This window comes from Symphalangus syndactylus, chromosome 6, assembly GCF_028878055.3.
Source record: "Symphalangus syndactylus isolate Jambi chromosome 6, NHGRI_mSymSyn1-v2.1_pri, whole genome shotgun sequence".
Classification (NCBI taxonomy): Eukaryota; Metazoa; Chordata; class Mammalia; order Primates; family Hylobatidae; genus Symphalangus; species Symphalangus syndactylus.
The window spans coordinates 48,183,529-48,204,025 of record NC_072428.2 but is presented as its reverse complement, the minus strand read 5'-3'; the positions used below and the strand labels follow the sequence as shown (position 1 = coordinate 48,204,025).

The window sequence follows — 20,497 nt, the reverse complement described above, 5'->3', positions numbered from 1 at the left end:
ATTTGACCTACCAAGAAAACATGCTGAGGCCGGGCATGGTGGCTCATGTCTGTAATTCCAGCACTTTGGGAGGCCAAGGCAGGAGGATCATCTGAGGTCAGGGGTTCAAGACCAGCCTGGCCAACATGGTGAAACTCCGTCTCTACTAAAAATACAAAAAAATTAGCCAGGCATGGTGGTGGACACCTGTAATCCCAGCTCCTCAGGAGGATGAGGCAGGAGAATTGCTTGAACTTGGGAGGCAGAGGTTGCAGTGAACTCAGATCCTGCCACTACACTCCAGCCTGAGCAACAGAGCAAGACTCTGTCTCAAAAAACAAACAAACAAAAAGAGAAAACATGCTGATCATAATCAAAGGTAAAATTGTAAAAAAAGAAAGAAAAAAAGAAAAATTATAACATGGTGGGAAAAATTTGAACACCAACTAGATATTTAATGACATTAAGGAAATATTGACTTTTTAGGTGTGACAATGGTATTGTGGCTACATTTTAATAAGAATCTGTTTTTAGAGATGCATACTGAAGCATTTAAGGATGAAAATGATCCAATGTCTAGGATTTGCTTCAAAATAATCCAGTGAATGGGGGGAAAAGTGGGTGGGGATACCCATGACACAAGACTGACCATGTATTGATGGCTGCTGAAGCAGGATGATATGGATTCATTTTACTACTCTCTCAACTTTTGCTTATGTTTGAAAATGTCTTTAACAAAAAGTTTTTTAAAAATCAAGAACAGCACACAGCTAAGAAATGGTAAGGAAATACATTGAATGAAACACTGAAAGCTCTGAAAAAATTTCAAGAGCTAGAATTACTGGCCAAATTTAAACAAATAAAATGCAACAAGGAAAACTACAAATTCCTACATTTCATTCCGAAACATCAAGTGAACAGTAGAAAATGAACAAAACCTAGATGAGCAGCTCCTATTAAAAAGAAAAAAAAAAGGCTCAGAATTCTAATATACAGCAAAGTGAGCAAGGAAAATGCTAAAAACTAAAGCAATCCCCAGAAAGCATTAAGTATAGAAGAAGAAGAGTGCAGGGAAACAACAGATTGCTCTTTCATGAACAGTCTTAGATATGCTATTATTTGCAGTTCTAAGAGCCTCTTCTAAGAGGACTGTGTTCAAATACTTGCAACTAGGTCATACCAGGAATGGATGAGGGAGCTAGGGATGTTAACACAGGAAAGAAGACTGAAGAAAAGGACATAATACCACTTTTCCAATTCCTGGATTAATCATCTTACACCTGTAAACCAACAAGCATTTGGGACAGGCCTCAATCAATTTAGAAGTTTATTTTGCCAACGTCCAGGAGAGAGGTCTGTGCCTTTCTCCAAAGATGATTTTGAGGGCTTAAATATTTCAAGGGGAAAAGTGAGCTGGAGGGGAAAGAAGGGTATGGTAATCTACATGTTGCAAGAGAAAAGGAGCAGGTAGAGGAATAGTCAATTACGTATTCATCTGGTGCTCAGTAAATTGGCACTTTACATAAGATAAGGTGAACATAGAGTAGCTACCTGTGGAGATATTTAATTTTTTATCTGTAGCTACCTGCTTAGGAACAAAAGGAGAGGCAATTTCTTGCATGATTCAGCTTTCAGCTTAATTTTTTCCTTTTGGCATAGTGAACTGGGGTCCCAAGTTTTTATTTTCTTTTCACACACCTTTAATCTGCTTTTCCTCCATTCCTATTTTGGCAAAGGAAATCACCATCTATCCCTTCACCTAAACCTGAGAATAATCCAGATGTCTCCCTCTCCCTCACTTTCCCATTCTATTTTAAAATGTCTCTTAAAATTATTCTCTTCCCTCCAATCTATCCATTGATAACCTCTCTTGCTCTAATACCATATTTTCCTTTGGGAACTCCTCTCAACTCCAGAGTAGATTCATCAGTATATTCTTTCTACCCACAGCACCACAAGTTAACTTAATTCAAGCCATTAACGTGAGTGGACATGTTTGCTGGAACTTCTGGGAAAGAATCTTGGGAGTGGGGCTGGAAGGTGAGAGTGATGGAGGACTTAAAAGAAAAGAGGCCTAGAGCTGTGCCCAGCAAAGTGCTGTAATCCCAGCATGTTAGGAGGCTGCGGTGGGACAATGACTTGAGGCCAGGAGTTCCAGGCCAGCTCTACATACATACATACGTATATAAATGAGGCACTCTCACTTTCTCTGGGCAATAGCATGTGAGGAGGTAATGTCCGAAACTTTTGCAACCATTGTTACTACTCTGAGAGAGCAGCCAGGGTACAGAACCAACTTGAGAATGAACCCAGAGTGAAAAGGACACAGAAAATAAGAGCTAGAGCCCCAATGTGACAACTGTGAGTCTCTGGTTCAAACCATACCGCAAGACATTTCTAACAGAGGGTCTTTTCATTTACACAAGTAAATAAATGCCCTGTCTTAGTCAAGCTGACTTTTCTGTCACTTGTCACAACTGATGAGCCCAATGACAATGACATGGTCATGCTCATGATGTCTCAACTGGATGGCTACAACAATCTTCTCCCTGAAGAAATCCTCACAATGCAGTGTCTACACTGCTGCCAGGGTGTCCTTTCTAAAACCAGGTAAAATGTTTCTCTTCTCCTTACACACTCAATGATGCCTCATCTGCCTTTAGAATAAAACCCAATCTCCTTAAGTATGACAGAAAAAAACCTTCACAATTTGGCCCATGCCAACTTCTCTGGTGTCTTCTCTCACAACTCTAAAGATACTTTATGGCTCTATGTTTCTTTTCTTTTTTTTTTTTTTTTTTTGAGACAGAGTCTCACTCTGTCGCCCAGGCTGGAATGCAGTGGCGGGATGTCAGCTCACTGCAACCTCCATCTCCCAGGTTCAAGCGATTCTCCTGCTTCAGCCTCCCAAGTAGCTGGAATTACAGGCGAGCACCATCACACTGGGCTAATTTTTATATTTTTAGTAGAGACAGGGTTTCTCCGTGTTGGCCAGGCTGGTCTCGAACTCCTGGCCTCAAGCAATCTGCCCGCCTTGGGCTCCCCAAGTGCTGGGTTTATAGACATGAGCCACCGTGCCTGGCCCTAAGCCTCTGGGTTTCTTTGCTCTGTATTTCTTCTACCTAGAATGCCCTTTTTCATCTGGATCATTTAAACACACACACACACACACACAAAAGAAAACACTTTAAGAGTTGCCTCCTCAATTTAGCCAAGGAAGGCAAAGCTGGGTTAACATCTAAATTTCAATTAATGTAATATGCCACATCAATAAAGGACAAAACTCACACAATCATCTCAACAGACATAGAAAAAAGTATTTGATAAAATTCAATACCCCTTCATAACGAAAAACACTCAGCAAACTAAGAATACAAGGGAACTTCCTCAACCTGAAAAAAGGCATCTACGAAATGCCCCCAGATAACATTATATATGCTAGGAAAGCATACTTCTTAAGATCAAGGACAAGAAAAGATGTTTGTTCTTACCACTTCCACTCAACATTGCACTAAAGGTTCCAGCTAGGGCAGTTAGGCCAAAAAAAGTAAAAATAAAAATAAAAGGCATTCAGATAAAAAAAAAAAAAAGTAAAACTATATATGCAGACAAGTTCAGCAAGGTGACAAGATACAGTATCAATATACAAAAACTAATTGTCTATACACTGAAGAACAATCTGAAAACAAAATTTATATCAAAAAGAATAAAATACTTATGAATATATTTAACAAAATAAGACTTTCACACTAAAAACTACAATCTCCTTTAAAATAAATCAAAGACCTAGGTAAATAAAAAAGAAATCCTCTGTTCATAGATTGAAAGATTTAACATTGGTAAGATGGCAGCACTCTCCAAATTGCTTCAGTTCACTCTATCAAAATCCCAACTGGCATTTTTTTTTTTTTTTTTTTGGCAGAAACTAAAGTGATGATCCAAAATTCCTATGGAAATGCTAGGTCACAGGACCCAAAATAGCAAAACAATCTTGAAAAAGAAGAACAAAGTTGAAGGACACATTTCATGATTTCATAACTTAGAAAACTACAATAATTAAGACAGCATGGTACTGGCATAAGGATAAGTGTATAGATTAACGTAATATAATTGAGAGTCCAGAAACAAACTCTTACATTTAGAGTCAACTGATTTGACATGGGTGCCAGAACAATTTAATGAGAAAAGAAGAGTCTTTTCAACAAATGGTGCTGGGGCAACTATATATCCACATGAAGTTGGACTCCTACCTTACCCATATACACAAATTAATTCAAAGGGATCAAAGACTTAACTGCAGGAGCAAAAACTATAAAACTTGAAAACATAGGCATAAATCTTCATGACCTTGGATTTGGCAATTTGTCTCAGATATGACACTAAAAGCAGGAGAAACAAAAGAAAAAAGTAAATAAATTGGACTTCATCAGAGAAAATGTAAAACTTTTCTTATTCAAAGGGCACCATCAAGAAGGTGAAGGCAACCACTGAATGGAAGAAAATATTTGCAAATCATATATCTGATAACAGATTTGTACCTAGAATATACAAAGAACTCTTACAACTCAACAATAAAAAGACAAGGGCCAAGTGTGGTGGCTCACACCTGTAATCCCAGTGCTTCAGGAGGCCAAAAGTTCAAGACCAGCCTGGGAAATACAGTGAGAGCCTCATCTCTGCCAAAAAATTTAAAAATTAGCCAGCTATGGTGGCACACACCTGTAGTCCTAGTTACCTGGGAGGGTGAGATGAGAGAATCACTTGACCCCAGGAGTTTGGGGCTGCAGTGAGCAATGATGGCACCACTGTACTCCAGCCTGTGCACCAGAGTGAGACCTGTCTCTCTCTCAAAAAAAAAAAAAAAAAAAAAAGACAAGTAATCCGACTTTTAAAGAGGGTTAAAAGGACCTGAATACACGTTTCTCCAAAACAAGATATACAAATAGACAAAGAGTGAATAAACACACAAAAAATGCTCAATGTCCTTAGTCATCAGGGAAATGCAAATAAAATCACAATGAGATACCATTTCATTCCCACTAGGATGGCTATAACCAAGAAGACAGATAACAAACAAGTATTGACAAGAAACCAGAAGCCCTCTTACACTGCTGGTGGTCATGTAAAATGGTACAGCTGCTTTGGAAAATGGTCTGACTGTTCCTCAAAAGGTTAAACATGTAATAACCATACGACCTAGAAATTCCACGCTTAGTTCCAGTCACACTGGAATGCTCACATTTTCCAAATGTATACACTCAAGAGAAATGAAAACATTAAGTCTACACAAAAATTTGTAAACAGATATCAGTAGCAACATTATTCATAATAGCTAAAAGGCAAAAATTCAATGTCCATCAACTGATTAATGAATAAATGAAATGTGGTATATCCACACAATGAAATATTATTCAGCCATAAAAAGAAGTACTGCTACATGCTACAACATGGATGAACCTTGAAAACATTATGCTAGTTAAAAGACGTCAGTCACAAAAGATTAGATATTGTATGATTCCATTTATATGAAATGTCCAGAACAGGCAAATCTATAGAGACATAAAGTAGATCAGTGGTTGCCTAGGGCTGGAGGTGGGCTGGGGGATTTGTGGAGTAATAGCTAAAAAGTATAGGGTTTCTTTGGGGGCTAAAGAAATATTCTAAAATTGGTTGTAGTGATGGTTGCACAACTCTGAATATACTGAAACCCAATAAATTGTACACTTTAAGTGGGTGAATTGTATATGTAAATTAGATCTCAAGAAAGCTGTTATCAAAAAAAAACAAAAAGACTTCCCTCCTCTATGTTCTATGAAACCTTTTTTTTTTTTTGGCAGAGTCTCACTCTGTTGCCCAGGCTGCAGTGCAGTTACACAATCACACCTCACTGTAGCCTTGACCTCCAGACTTCAAACCATCCTCCCACCTCAGCCTACAGAGTAGCTGAGGCTACAGGTGCACACCACCATGCCCAGCTAATTGAAAAAAACAAACTTTTTTTGTAGAGATGGGGGTCTTGTTATGTTGCCCAAGCTGGTCTCGAACTCCCAGGCTCAAGCAATCCTTCCGCCTCAGCCTTTCAAAGTGCTGGGATTACAGGCATGAGCTGTCACACCTGGTTTATGGAACCCTTCTTAAGTCCCAATAACACTGACCATTGCATACATGTCTCCATTGTTCCCTGTGCAGACTTGAGTAACTGTAACTGACACTCTTGCATTTATCTGCTGACATGTCTGCTTTCCTTTACTAAACTGTGGCCGCCTCAAAGCATGGAGTTCACTCATTTTTTCTTGGAATACATAGTGTCTATCCACTGTGTGCACAATATGTGATATGGTACATCATATTTGTTAAAAGACTATCTTAAAGGCTTTCATGTGGAAAGGGAACTGTGCTTGTTTCACGCACATCAGTAGGCAAAAATGGAAGACATAACAATGTGTATTTTTAAGAATTTTCAAATACTCAGGGTTATTCGTTTCTTCAAAGCAGGGATTTCTGGGTTCTGAGAATTCTCTGAATTGATACTGAAATTCTGAGTACATTTATAAAGAGTAGGTACATTTTTCTAGAGAGAAAATACAGTTTTAGGCTGAGTGCAGTGGCTCAAGCCTGTAATCCCAGCACTTTGGAAGGCTAAGGCAGAAGGATCACTTGAGCCCATGAGTTCGACACCAGCCTGGGCAATACAATGAGACCCCCATCTCTACCAAAAAAAAAATTTTTTTTTTAATTAGCCAGGCGTGGTAGCATGTGCCTGTAGTCCCACTTACTTGGGAGGCTGAGGTGGGAGGATCTGTTGAGCCCTAGAAGCAGAGGCTGCAGTGAGCTGTGATCATGACTCTGCACTCCAGCCTGGGTGACAGAGTGAGACCCAGGGAAAGGGAAAGAGAAAGGGAAAGGCGGCCAAGAAGAGAAGAAAGGAGGGAGGGAGGGAGGGAGGAAGGAGAGAGAAAGAAAAAAAATACATAGCTTTCATAAGATTCTCAAAGGAGTATGTAACCCCAAAATGGTTAAGATTCATTGCTGCAAGTTTCAGTTACTGGAATGTATCATTCAAGGTAAGTTTTTTCCTAGGTTATACTGCTTCAGTAGCTTCTCCTTGTCAAAAACAGAATTTACAGTATTGGTAGCTTAATAATCTTAAAGTATTTATTGACTGCCCATTATATGCCAGGTACTGAAGAAATAGTGGTAAACAAGACAAAGTCCCTACCCTTGAAACTTACATTCTAGAAGGTGGAGACAAAAAAACAAACAAGTAAACACTTAAGAATATTCCATACCATATAGTGATGCCTATCATAAAGAATATAAAACATGATAAAATAGAGAATGATGGGAGGAAAGAGTTATTTTAGTCAGTGTCATCAGGGGAAGTCTCTCTGAGGAGGTTTCATTTGAGCAGAAATCTGAATGATGGGAAGGGCACTGAGGGAAAAGCACAGCCCTTCAGGAATAAAGAGAACTGAAAGTACAAAGATCCTAACATGAGAACACTGAATACCAACACTTGAGTTCTCAAGAGAATAACCCATGTCTAATCTCCACTCTGTATTTTCTACAACGTTCAGAAGAGTGTCTCCCACTCACAGTCAATAGTACTTGTTCAAGATAATTCACCATAATGGAAAGTAAAAAAAAAAAAAAAAAAAAAAAGTTTTCGAAGAATCTTCACTGTTCAGGATCATCATGAATTTACTCTTCTTCAAGGTAGACAATATCATTAGACAAAGTAGGTAAAAATCATTGGGATTATTGCAATAAGACAGAAAGAAAAAAAAAGAACAAATACGCAAAGATGTTTTAGAAGTCTCTCCCAAGTGGATAGTCTTACAAGCATGGAGATTATCAGGCGAATTCTGTAAACAGAATTATGTGTTCAATCTGCCCTCCACCCCTAAAGCTTGGTGCTTTGCATTTATAGTGTGTATGATGCTCAAGAGAATGGAACTACAGCCAATGTGCATAAAGCAGAAGGAAGTGGATTACAGTTCAAAAGGAGCTGTCCAGCAATCAACAGTTTAAACATTACTGTAAGTGTTCAGACACCGTAAAATCATGTCTCAAAGATGTTACAAGGATAATTTACAGGAGAAAGTTACCAGTAGAACTTCATGACCTATAGAAAATTGTTCTGGTTCCTTCTCCCAGCCTTCAGCACCATGCCTTTACACTCATTCTGTAAAAGGCCCCAGTGCAGCTAAGAGGATGAATTTTTAAACACCACATGCATCATGCCAACAACGAAGAATTAACAGATAAACACTGTTTCAATAAGGGGAACATAATAATTCGTTCATAACCACCTCAGTAACTGAAACTGGGGTTATTAAAATCTTCAAGATATATTTTTAAAGGCACAAGAAGAGCCTGAAGCAGTGAGCGCCCAGCACCAAGTTGAAAAAACATAACGAATTAAGGTTTGCTATACCAATTCCATTTGCCTTGATTTCGTACCAAGCGGCGCGTCAGAAAGTACACGGAAAACCTGAAGAGGGAAACCCAACTGGGAACCCTTGACTCAAAGCACGTGAACAACTGGTGACGAGATGAGTTAAGCCAGTGGGGTAAGAGAGAAGGGACTGCGCGTAAACGGGAGTATCCAAGGCCACCTAAAGGATGCCCAGACATGCATGCATGCATACATTCCTGGCCCTTCCAGCAGCAGAACCATCTGGGCCGCCATCCGCTGATAACAACGGAACCGTGGGGATTGGCCCTTCAACGCCATGTCGTCCGCCCTCTCCAGTCAGTCTGGTGAATATTTCGGCGAAGACTGCAGACTCTCACAGTCACCCCTCCCTCGAGCAGCGTTCTCCGTACTCTTCGGCGCCGGGAAGTTCAGAGGGAGCTGGTCTGCTCTTACCTTCAGGTGTCGGCGGCGGCTCCTGCCGCTTCCCGCGGGACAGGAAGGCCTTGGGCAGCAGCAGCGACAGAGCCAGGACAAGCCCAGAAGCCAGAGCGACTCTCTGCACTGTGGAGTACGCCATGACTGCTCACGGTGGTCGCAGGTGCAGACGCCAGCCGGAACTGGAACCGGAACCGGAACCGCAGCGAGGGCTGCCGCTCCCGACAGAACCCCTGGCGGCGCGGACGGCGTCGCGCGAGGGACAAGGTGCGCGAGGCGCACGCATCTTCACCTCCACTGTCCGGAGCTGACCTGCTCCTCCCGCGTGGTTACCCGTCGCTGTAAATGGTACCCTCGCCTTCCCGTTCATACTAACTAAAAACTCCTCCCTCACTCCCCATGTTCATCTTTTACTGAGTCCTGTGCATTCTACCGCCTACACATCCGGCGGTCGTGCCCGGATCTCTATCCCCGCTTACCACCATTGCCCCCCACCCACCCGTAGATCACAACATCAAGTTTCTCCTCATCTCCATGAACTCGCTGTTTTCCAGCTTCCACTCATGCCCCTCGCGTTCATTATCTGTCTGCAGCCACAGGTGATAATGCTAAAACACAAGACTAATTCTCTCTCTCTCCAGCTTACAACCTTTTAACTCTCCATTATCTTCAGAACAGTAGTCAAACTCCTTTCTGTAACCTCAACTCCCTGCATGATCTCGTCTTACCAATGCTCCTTCCAAACTGGATGATTTGCTGTTTCTTTAGCATATTGCTTGTCTTCAGGAAAGCCTTGCTTGTCCTGTTCCCACTGCCTGGAAAATTCCTGACACCATCTCCAGTTGTCAAAAACTTCTCTGAAGAACAGCTTAAAAACACTGCTCTCTCGAAACTTTTTCAGTCAGCCTCTCCTTTCTCTACAATCCCACCGTTCTTTGTTGAAAGAGTCTGACCGACTCAGAGTCGGACCCGATCAGGCTCAAACCAAAGACACGCTGATCGCGGTCAAGAGATTTTATTGGAGGCACCAAGGCGACACCACACGGAGGAGGAAGAGAAGGAAGGAAGGAAAGGCGAGCTGTTTAGGTGCTGGGTTTTTATACTCAGTGGGGCTACGTGGTCATCGGTGATTGGCTTAGGGGTGGGGTTTGAGTAAAAGGCAGGAGGTGTTCTTCCCTGATTGGCCTTCTCTTGGCGGGCTCGCGGGGTGGAGAACCGGGAACCGGGGGTGGAGAACCGGGAACCGGGGGTGAAGAACCCGGAACCGGCGCCATCTTACTGTGCCCATGTTACCTAACATTTGTTATTGTCTTCATTCGTTCATTTAACATTATTTTAGTTTCCTCAACTTGGCACTACAGGGTCTGATGAATAAAATGGATTCCCTTCGTAGGGCAGATAATTACCCAAACAAAAAAAATGCAGGAAATATTCTGGATCCCCGAGCAGTCTGCTCAACTGGTATGAGGAAAAGTCAAGAAAAGCTCCTTTGAGAAGGTGAAATTGAGTTAGCTGTTGAAAAATGAGTAACTTAAAGGCAGACAGGTGGGAGGAGTTAGAAAGGTATTCCAGGAAATGGAGGCCAAAAAAATAAAGGCAAATCTGGAAGCTTCCTGGTGTGTTCAGAAAGCTATTGGCAATTCATTTTGGCAGGGCCATAGAGTAGTGACAGGACACGAAGTGCACAAATATAAGCAGGAGATACATTGTGAAAAGCTTAGGTAGAATTTCCAGTTAAACATGGCAGATGTAACATGCATTTATCTTTGCTTTCCCGAGACAGTCCCAAAAAGGAAAATAAATAAATGAAGTGTATAAACTACAAGACTAAATACAATGATAGAAAACATGACAGCAGATGAGAAATGTCAATTTTGTAAGATGCACACAACACTGTCCAATAGAAACAATAACAGCCACATATGTAATTTAAAATTTTCCAGTAGCCACATTTAAAAGGTAAAAATAAGTAAAATTTATTTTAATAATATTTTAAACCAAGATACCAAAATATTTCAAATTTTATCAGCACGATAGCGTGGCTCATTGGCGCCCACATTAGACAGCACAGGTGTAGAGTATAAAAAGTTAAATGCCTGTGGATGGAAAGCCTGTAAGGAGTAAACTAATTTGCCCCTCAGAACCCATGCTCTTAAGAATTGGAGGTACTGGGTTCCTTTAAAGCCAAGGGTGCAGAGTGGGTCTGAATGAAGGATTGGTTGGAAATCTGATTAAAAAGCAGTTGAGACTGGGCACAGTGGCTCACACCTATAATCCCAGGGCTTTGGGAGGCCAAGGCTGGAGGATGGCTTGAGGCCAAGAGTTCAAAGCCAGCCTGGGCAACATAGGAAGAGCCCTAATCTCTACCAAAAAAATGTAAAAAATTAACTAGGCATGGTGGTGTGCACCTGTAGTCCCAACTACTCAGGAAGCTGAGGTGGGAAGATCACTTGAGCCCAAGAGTTTGAGGCTGCAGTGAGGTATGATTGTGTGAAACCACAATTAATTATGATATATAAGATGGTAATAATGCTGAATGAAGCCAGTAGGGGCACCCACTCCTGCCAAGGTGACAGAGTGAGACCCTGTCTCTAAAAAAAAAAAAATTGTTTATTTTTTTTAAAGCAATGGATATCTTCTGAATCTCTTTCCTTGATTCATGCAGCCAGATGGGTGCCACTGCTGGCTTCACTCAGGCATTATTATCATTGATGTTATTAACATCACTAAAAGTTAGAGTACTAATTATGTTTTAGGCATCTTACATATCATAATTAATCCTCCCAATAACTTCAAGAGGTAAGCAATATTATTATATACCCATTTCACAGGTAAGAAAATGGAGCCCCAGAAAACATAATTTACTTGCCAACAATTACACAGTATAAACTGGAAGCTATGATTTGAATACAGGCATGCTTACTCAAGAATTTGCCCTCTTAGCTACCAGGTTTACTCTCTGGGGAGGTTTATTCAGAAAACCTCTGGACTCCTGGACTATAGGGGCAGCTTAGGGAGGAGGTGACTAATGGGATGTATTTCTCTAAGAAATACAGAGGAGTCTGGAATGACCACACTCCCCCAGCCCCGCCACCAAATTCTAGCTTGGGTAACTGGTAGACATTGATTCTATATAACATGATTTTAAGAAGAGAAGAATCAGGTTTGTGAGAAAGATGAAGAGTTCAGATTTTGACTAGTTGAATTTGAAGTTCCATGAAATATCCCAGTAGAAATATCCAGTTGGATATATGGGCCTGGAGCTCAGAAGAGATGTCTGGGCTAGAAACAATAGGAAATCATCAGCCCATCTACAGTAAATGAAGTCTGGGAGAAGATGACATTAGTGAGAGTGCTCACGTGAAGTTATAAGAAGCCACAATGGAAACCTAGGTTACAACATTATGTTGAAGTTCCCATGTATGAGGACAGAAATGAGGTGGGAAATAGTGATCCACATGTTAAAATCTTTAATGAATGTGGAGTTACTACAAGGTTGGAAGGTGACAGGAACAGAAGAAGTAATGAGCAGCCAGATGACATGCTCTTCTAAGGAGCTGTGTTTTTTTAAAAAATTTTTTTAATTTTTATTTATTTATTTATTTATTTATTTTTGAGACAGAGTCTTGCTCTGTCGCCAGGCTGGAGTGCAGTGGTGCAATCTTGGCTCACTGCAAGCTCCGCCTCCTGGGTTCACGCCATTCTCGTGCCTCAGCCTCCCAAGTAGCTGGGACTACAGGTGCCTGCCACCACGCCCGGCTAATTTTTTTGTTGTATTTTTAGTAGAGATGGGGTTTCACTGTGTTAGCCAGGATGGTCTCGATCTCCTGACCTTGTTATCCACCTGCCTCAGCCTCCCAAAGTGCTGGAATTACAGGCGTGAGCCACCGCACCTGGCCAGGAGCTATGGTTTTTAAAGGAAGAAGAGGAAGAAGCAATTTGGAAGCAGCAAGGGGAAAGAAGTTGGGCATCTATTCTATTCCCAGGCTTTAAGCTGTGGGAAGAAAAATAGCTCTTACTTTGGGAGATCTGCAAGGGAAACAGAGCCCAGAGGCAACAGCCTAGTTTTCATTAGAGGAAGACAGGCTGGGTGCGGTGGCTCATATCTGTAATCCTGGCACTTTGGGAGGCCAAGGGGGCAGATCATGAGGTCAAGAAATCAAGACCATCCTGGCCAACATGATGAAACCCATCTCTACTAAAAATACAAAAATTAGCTGGGCGTGATGACGTGCGCCTGTAATCCCAGCTACTTGGGAGGCTGAGGCAGGAGAATCGCTTGAACCCGGGAGGCAGAGGTCGCAGTGAGCTGAGATCATGCCACTGCACTCCAGCCTGGTGACAGAGCGAGACTCCATCTCAAAAAAAAAAAAAGAAAGAAAGAAAAAAGAAAAAAAGAAGAAAGAGAAACGTCAAAGAAGTCAAGGATATAGGAGTTTTTCTGATGATAGATCTTGACTCTATACGGCACAGTAAGTGGAAGGTTTGGAAGTCAAAAATGGAGTCAGAGTAAAATATGAAGTGAGCAGGATGGAGATGAGGGGCCATGTGCAAATTGATGACGTTGGCTGGAGGCTTGGACTTTAGATGGTGGCCAAGGTAAACGGGCAGAGATCATGATCTCATTAGTCCTAGACGTGGCCTAGAGAAAGGTGAAAACACAAAGTTATAGTACAGACTATTTGGCTTGGAACATATTCATTGTTGCAGTCAGTTGGGATGTGCGCCTGGAAGACATGGGAGCCTCCTCAAGGTGACAGAGCTGGTAGGCAGCTCATGGAGCTGGGGAAGTTTGGAGTGGGACCCGGGATGGCTGCTCTCTCTGTTGGCTGGTGGTATAACATCAGAGCCAGGAGTGCACTAAAATTGAAGATCTTAAGGGTTTAGGTTTTCCAATAAAGTATTGGTAGGGGGCTGGGCATGGTGGCTCATGCCTGTAATCCTAGCACTTTGGGAGGCCTAGGTAGGTGGATCACCTGAGGTCAGGAGTTCGAGACCAGCCTGGCCAACATGGTGAAACCCCATCTCTACTAAAAATACAAAAATTAGCCAGGCATGGTGGTGCATGCCAGTAATACCAGCTATCCAGGAGGCTGAGGCAGGAGAATGGCTTGAACCCAGGAGGCAGAGGTTGCAGTGAGTTGAGATCGCGCCACTGTACTCCAGCCTTGATGACAGAGCGAGAATCTGTCTCAAAAAAAAAAAAAAAAAAAAGTAATGGTAGGGAATTCAGATCAAAAATCAAAAGTCTAATGGCTATAGGCTGAAGAAGGAGCAAATGACAAGGAAGTAGAGATGGCAAGTACAGCCCACTGTATATGGAGCTGGCATGAAAAGAAGGGATAAAAGTTACAGTGATAACTTGAGGGTGACTTTTCTAAGGGAAGAGAAAAGCATGTTTATATATTTAGAGGAAAAATGTCAGAAAAGATGTGATGGAAAATAGCGGAGCAAGGGAGACCAATGCAGGAGCAAAGCCCAGATTGTGGAGCAGACATGGGAGCCAGACATTGAGTCCCCTGGCAGTAGGGATCAGCTCAGAGAAAAGGAGATGGAGTGGGTTCAGGTGCATATATTAATAAAAGGAGTGGTGCACGGACAGAAAGTCAAGGGGGTTCATTTCTCGTTGGCTTCGTTCTCTTGGTAAAGGATATGTTTGGGCCATTGTCTGAGAAAGGACTCAGGGTGCAGTGGGAGGAATTTTTTAGTGTAGTGAGGGTTTGGAAATGGGCAAAGAGGTATTCAGGAATCACTCCAGCTTTGCACAGGGGCTCCCTTTGGAGTTTAAATGCAACCAAGGATGTTCTGCTCTGTCCATGGGAACTTAAAAGCATTTTCTAACCAGTACATTCTGGGCTGGACTTGGCATCCCCAAAGCATCCTTTGAGACTGGTAGCCTCCAAGGGGCCCATTCTAGAAGACTGAAGGTGGTTAGGGGAGGGGAGACCGAGAGGCCCTTAGGGATTAGTTGTCAGTTGTCTCACTTCTCTTTTTATTAGATTAAAAGGAAAACTGTGGTCTACAAAGGGGCAAAGATTTGCTATGGATCACCCTGATCATTCATGTCTGCACTGGGATTGAAACCCACTTCTCCCAACTTCCAGAGCAGGATTCTGTACACTACTTCTGTGTCTGCCAGTTCTTTTGGACAGCAAAGAGGAAATAGTCTTCAAAAACAATAGCTAAACCCTTCATTTGCTGAACTTTAGAAATCTGTTTATTCCTTGTGTCTTTTTCCTATCTGACAGCCTGTGGGAAAGTGCCCCAGAATGTTTATCATTATGAGTTGGAAGGCTTCGTTCATGAAATCACTCCTAAAGTCAAAATTTCTTTAACATCAGGGCACTTGTTGAATTCTAACATGAGGGAATGGAAATTGAGGAAACTATGTTTCTTTTTTTTTTTTTTTTAGACAGAGTCTCGCTCTGTCTTCAGGCTGGAGTGCAGTGGTGTGATCTCGGCTCACTGCAACCTCCGACTCCCTGGTTCAAGCAATTCTCCCTCCTCAGTCTCCCAAGTAGCTGGGATTACAGGCACATGCCACCATGCCCAGCTAATTTTTGTATTTTTAGTAGAGATGGGGTTTCACCATTTTGGCCAGGATGGTCTTGATCTCCTGACCTCGTGATCCGCCTGCCTCAGCCTTCCAAAGGGCTGGGATTACAGATGTGAGCCACCACACCCAGCCAGGAAACTATATTTCTAGGGCATTTACTTATAAGTCATTGTGGAAAAACTTCTCCCGGGATTAAGTTGACAGCTGTTTCTTTATTTCCTAAATATAAGGTCTCCCTGGAAGACAGGCCCATGAGGAGCTGAAGAAAGAAGTGAGAGGACAGAGGAGAACTCACACAAAGTATTTAGAGGAGGAAGAATTCAGATTGGAAAATAAAAATAAGGTGGGAGAGAAGCTGGGGAGGGGTGGGACGAAAATAGAAGAAAGAGGAAGACGACCAAGAAGGAAGAAAACGGATATGAAGTGGTTGCCTTTTTATGAACTCCCTGCAAGGGAAACAGAGCCCAGAGGCAGTAGCCTAGTTTTCAGGAGACTTCATGGTCTGCTAAGTCTTATCCAGTGTGCTTTACCCTCCAGACCAGGCTGGAATCCGAGCTTGGGATCCTCTCCTGCTCAAAAGCCTTCCATGACTCCCTTTGGCTGCCATATTTAGTCTCAGCTCATTGGCCACTCTTTCAAGGACCTTCATCCTTGAAGCATAATTCATTTCTCTTGCCCAAAATCATCCCCTCCTCTCTAGGCCAGCATGAGCTCTGTGTATTCCTCTCTTAAGATGCTCATTTACACAATTTTCTTCCCTCCTTGCTTTTCATAGCCAATCTTCCCTAAAATATAAGGCCCAAACACTATGAACTTTTTTCAGGAGGCTCTCTCAGATTCCACCCCATGCTGACTCTTCCTTTCACTAGATTCCTGTGGACACTGTTTCTCATGGGTTTATTGGGCCTTTTCACCTAGTTGGGAGTCCCAGGAGGATAGGGTGCTTCTCCCATGGCATGGCTGAGCACAGAATTTGTTCACAGCAGATATTTATTCAAGTATGAGGCTGCTAGTTTCTCAAACACATTGATTCTGCCACTGCTCTGAGCAACTAGACCTCTCTCCAGGAATCAGCAATCAGTTGCCTTGAAGAGACACCCCAGAGAGTCTCATTTCAAAAAGTCACTGAATTTGCCACCATATTTGTCCCTGAAGTGACTGTAATGATTAATTGTGTGTTAATTTGGCTGGGTGATGGTGCCTAGATATGTGGTCATACTTAATTCTGGATGTTTCTATGAGGGTGTTTTTGGATGAGATGAACATTTGAATGGGCAGACTTTGAGTAAAGCAGATTGCTCTTCATAATGTGAGTGGGCCTTATCCAATCAGTTGAAGGCCTCAATAGAATAAAAGACCCAGTTCGCCCTGGCAAGAAGCAATTCTGTAGCCAACAGAACTTTGGATTTGAACGGCAACATCTGCCCTTCCTGGGTCTCCAGCCTGTTGGCCCACCTTGCAGAGTCTGGATTTGCCACCTTCTAAAATCACATGAGCCAATTGCCTAAAGTAAATCTCTCTCTCTCTCTCTCACTCTCTCTTTCTCCCTCTCTCCACTGTGGAGTCCCCGTTGTGGAGAGTCATACACTTTACTACGGGCAGGAAATCAAGGTGGTTAGCAGGAAAATGAGACCCAGGTGCCCAAAACACTGAGCAGAAGGGAGCAAGGCCTGTAACTCCAAAGTTTAGAATGAAGAGGTTAGAGAAGGAAGGCAGGAGATGGGACAGAATGCACAGAACAGCATATGGGACTTGGACTTTGAACGATGGGTAGAATTTTGATCAGGGCTAAGGGAAATACGATGAACACCTGCCAATAGTAGATGTCCACAATCTTTGAATACCCTTTCTTCATTTGACATTATCCACATTGAGAGTCTCAGATTCTCAATGCAGAATCCAACAAACTACATTTCCTGGCCTCTGTTGCTACTAGGCAAATAGTTAACTGTTTCCCTGATCAGACATACCTGTGTCCAACTTTGGTTTGAAAGTTATCTGAGAGGAAACAGCAATGTTTGCTTGGCGTACCTCTTTTGGTGGGTGAGGCGGCAGCAGAGGTGGGATGTTCCTGTGGCTGGTAGCGGCCACAACGCAGTTTCCTGACAGGCAGAGCAGAGCCCATGCAGATCTGGCATCTGTGGCACTGGAGCTTCCTTACGAGGCCAGTTCTGTGGTGTGGTTCTGGGAGTTATTCCAAGCTCTGGGGCCCCAGTTTTCTCATCTGTGAAATGGAGACTGTGCTGCCTCCCTCCCACTGAGCTAGCAGGTGTGATGGAGGCTGGAAGGCAATCATGTGTGAGACAAAAACAGCAACAGCTGCTGCCGCTCGAAGGCAAGTCTGAAGAAAGAAAATTGGAATCAGAAAAGGGAAGAGTTTTCGAGGAAAACCTTTGGGAGGAAGCCTCTAGAAGGCCCATATTTCTTATCCTAAAGCTCTACCCAAATGGGGACAGGTGGGCAAAGGTTAGGGGTAGGAGGATAGAAGTTTCTTGGTGGTGAGTGGTCAAGGTGAGAATGTCCTTACTGCTTTCCTACCAACTCTCCTCACTGGCCTCTGCCCCTGGAAGACGCAGAGCAGAGAGAAGTCACAGTCAGTTACCTTGGGCATTTCTGCCTTGAATAAGGAGAAATAGTCTTTGGTGCCAATTAATTAAGCAGACTGATAGAAATTCCCTGCTTAAGTCACACTTTGCATATCCACAATCTCTGCACTACATTTTCTGTATACTTTACCCCTGGGTAAAAATTGGTGAGCATTTAAATGCTTCCTCACATAATCTTGCTAAAGCACACTCTTGCCTATAAATATTCATGCCACTGCCAAAACATTTGCAAGCTTTCCCCAAAGGTGAAATGTGTGTAATGTACTTTGTCTTCTGGGTATAAATATTATGCAATACATTTTGGTTAATATGAATACACTAATTATTCCTGCAACCCTTTTAAAAAGGGTCATCTTCATGATGTGAATTTTTTAAAAATGTAATTACAATAATTGGACACTTAATCTAATTAAAATTTGCTTTATCTTTAATGGGAATTTGTCTAAAGAGGCAGAATGACAATTGGCTTTTTGATAATGACTGTTTTCTTTCTGCAGGGCATCAAGTTGGTGAAAACTGGAGAACCAGGCAGGTTTGTGTCTGCCAGTTCCCTGGTTACTGGGCAGAGCAAGGCCAGCCTCTCTTCTTCTTATAATTCACTACTTAAGTAGCAAATATGGGTTGTGGTTACTGGAAAAGGACTAGGGGAACCTTTTGTATTCCAACAGATGAAGCTGCTCCTCTTCCTAGGAAGCAGTCCTTTGTTCCCCTGGACCTGTGATTGATCCACAGCAGGCATGTGACCTAAGCCTGATAGATCAGGTCCCTCGCTGGGCTTGCTGCAGCTGGAGAAGAAGCAGCTCCATGCTGCTTTGTGGGGCATGGTGCTGGAAGGAGTTGTAGTGGATGGTATAGGTGCTCCACTCATATCCCATTGGTTCACCCTTGAGATCACCTTCAGACAGTCCCTGCACACAAACTGAGCTCCTATGTCTCTCTGCATAAAGCTGCTTCTCTGGCCTGGGGAGCAAGCTAGGGAGAGTTACCACTCCCAGAGCAACTCTTAAACAATGAAGGAGGGGAGTTGGCAGATAAACACCTCAGCTTCCTTGTTCCTCAGGGGCTCAATTCTGAGTGGTGCTCCACAGATTCTTTTTGAGGCATCCCAGTAGGATTGAGATCTACTTGCTCCAGCTGTAACCCATTCACTGACACACCCGTTTGGGGTTTCCGCCCCTTCTTTGTCTCACTTACCTGCTCTCTCATTTTGCTTCTTGTGTCATCTTCCAAATAAAGTGGTACACCCAAACTTTTGCCTTGGAGTTTGCTTTGAGGGGAGCCCAAACTAAGATAGAGGTAAAGTTGGGGTTCCCAGGCAACTATTTTCTCTACCACATGGAGTAGGTCTGTTTGAAGAAGGTGAGAGAGAAGCTAGCAAAAATAAGGGGGGTGGAGAGCGAGCTTGGTGGTGCTGAATGGTTTCACCCCCAAGACTCCTTTTGCTCCCTCTCATTCTTTGATTCTCGAAGCTGCCCTGAAGTCTTCCCAGCCATGTGAACCAATACATTCCTCCCTGTATGCGTTAAGCTTGCTTGAATTGGATTTCTGTCTCCTGCAACTGAAAGTATTAATGACTCTTACAAAGAATAAGTGAGTTCGCATGCAAAGCATTTTGAACAGAGCCTGTCACAGATTAAATACAATTACTGGTGCATATTATTATTATTTAATGTCTGACTTGCTTCCAGTGGAGACTATGGATCAAGAACCTAGAGCCTAGAAAAGAATCACAAAAAAGTCAGTTTAATTCTACCTAATTCCTCTCTTTTGTGTTTTTCACAACTTGATTATGTTGATGGCTACCTTCTTTGCCACTGGGAGGTACTTTATACAATAATTATAGCTTTAATATCTTCTTACTCATCATTAGCAATGGGCAATTAAGTATTATTCTGTTGTGCTTAAGAGTCATGTTGGTTTGGCCACAACTTTGTTACTAAGATCTGAGAGACAAACCACCCAGCATGAATGACCCAGTCGGGTTCAAGACATGGCAGGCTCTGCCTGTCTTCAGGGACTCACTAAGACTGTCATGGTCCTTAGGCATTTTTGTCTTCATGGGCTCCCATTAATGGGGATTAATGTTTATATTATATGACTGCATTGGCATAAAGATAAATATGTTAGTATTATATATTAAGACATGTTCTTTGACCTAAAAATCTATTTTTCCTCCTGATTTTAAGAGAAATTAAAACATGTTAGTGCTCACTGTGCCTGATGGTTAAATAGGCCCTACCTTGCTAAGTTCACACCTGCTGCTTGGTTAGCAACTTACACCCCAGGAACCTGGGTGTGCAGTAAACAAGTAATATGGCTTCTGGTTTATATTTTTCATAACACATAATAGTTTTAAACTGTATCAAGTATCATGGGAGAAAAATGTTGACATTTTTAGAAAAGCTGCTGGGAGATGTTTCTACATTCTAGGGCCTGTGGAAGACTTCATCTTGGCAGAGGGAAAAGGCTTCCATGAATCTTCTGGTTATGCAAAGGCAAGGC

General features: G+C 42.5%; 1 protein-coding gene and 1 long non-coding RNA gene across 12 annotated transcripts in view; one reads left to right on the top strand and one right to left on the bottom strand.

Moving 5' to 3' along the window:
* Nucleotides 1–9,058, bottom strand: part of RIC3 (RIC3 acetylcholine receptor chaperone) — a 77,424-nt gene extending 68,366 nt beyond the window's left edge. For all 11 annotated transcript variants that reach the window (XR_010121305.1, XR_010121304.1, XR_010121306.1 and 8 more), the window contains exon 1: nucleotides 8,852–9,058. Coding sequence is in view for 7 of the 11 variants with exons in the window: in XM_055282537.2 (XP_055138512.1) it covers nucleotides 8,852–8,975 (124 nt within the window). In the remaining 4 variants the exon portion in view is untranslated. The remainder of the gene's footprint in view (nucleotides 1–8,851) is intronic.
* A 222-nt stretch (nucleotides 9,059–9,280) lies between these two features.
* On the top strand, nucleotides 9,281–19,244 carry LOC129485264 (uncharacterized). The gene is made up of 2 exons (XR_010121318.1): nucleotides 9,281–9,919; nucleotides 15,620–19,244. It is a non-coding gene; the product is annotated as an uncharacterized lncRNA (long non-coding RNA).
* Nucleotides 19,245–20,497: the final 1,253 nt, after the last annotated feature.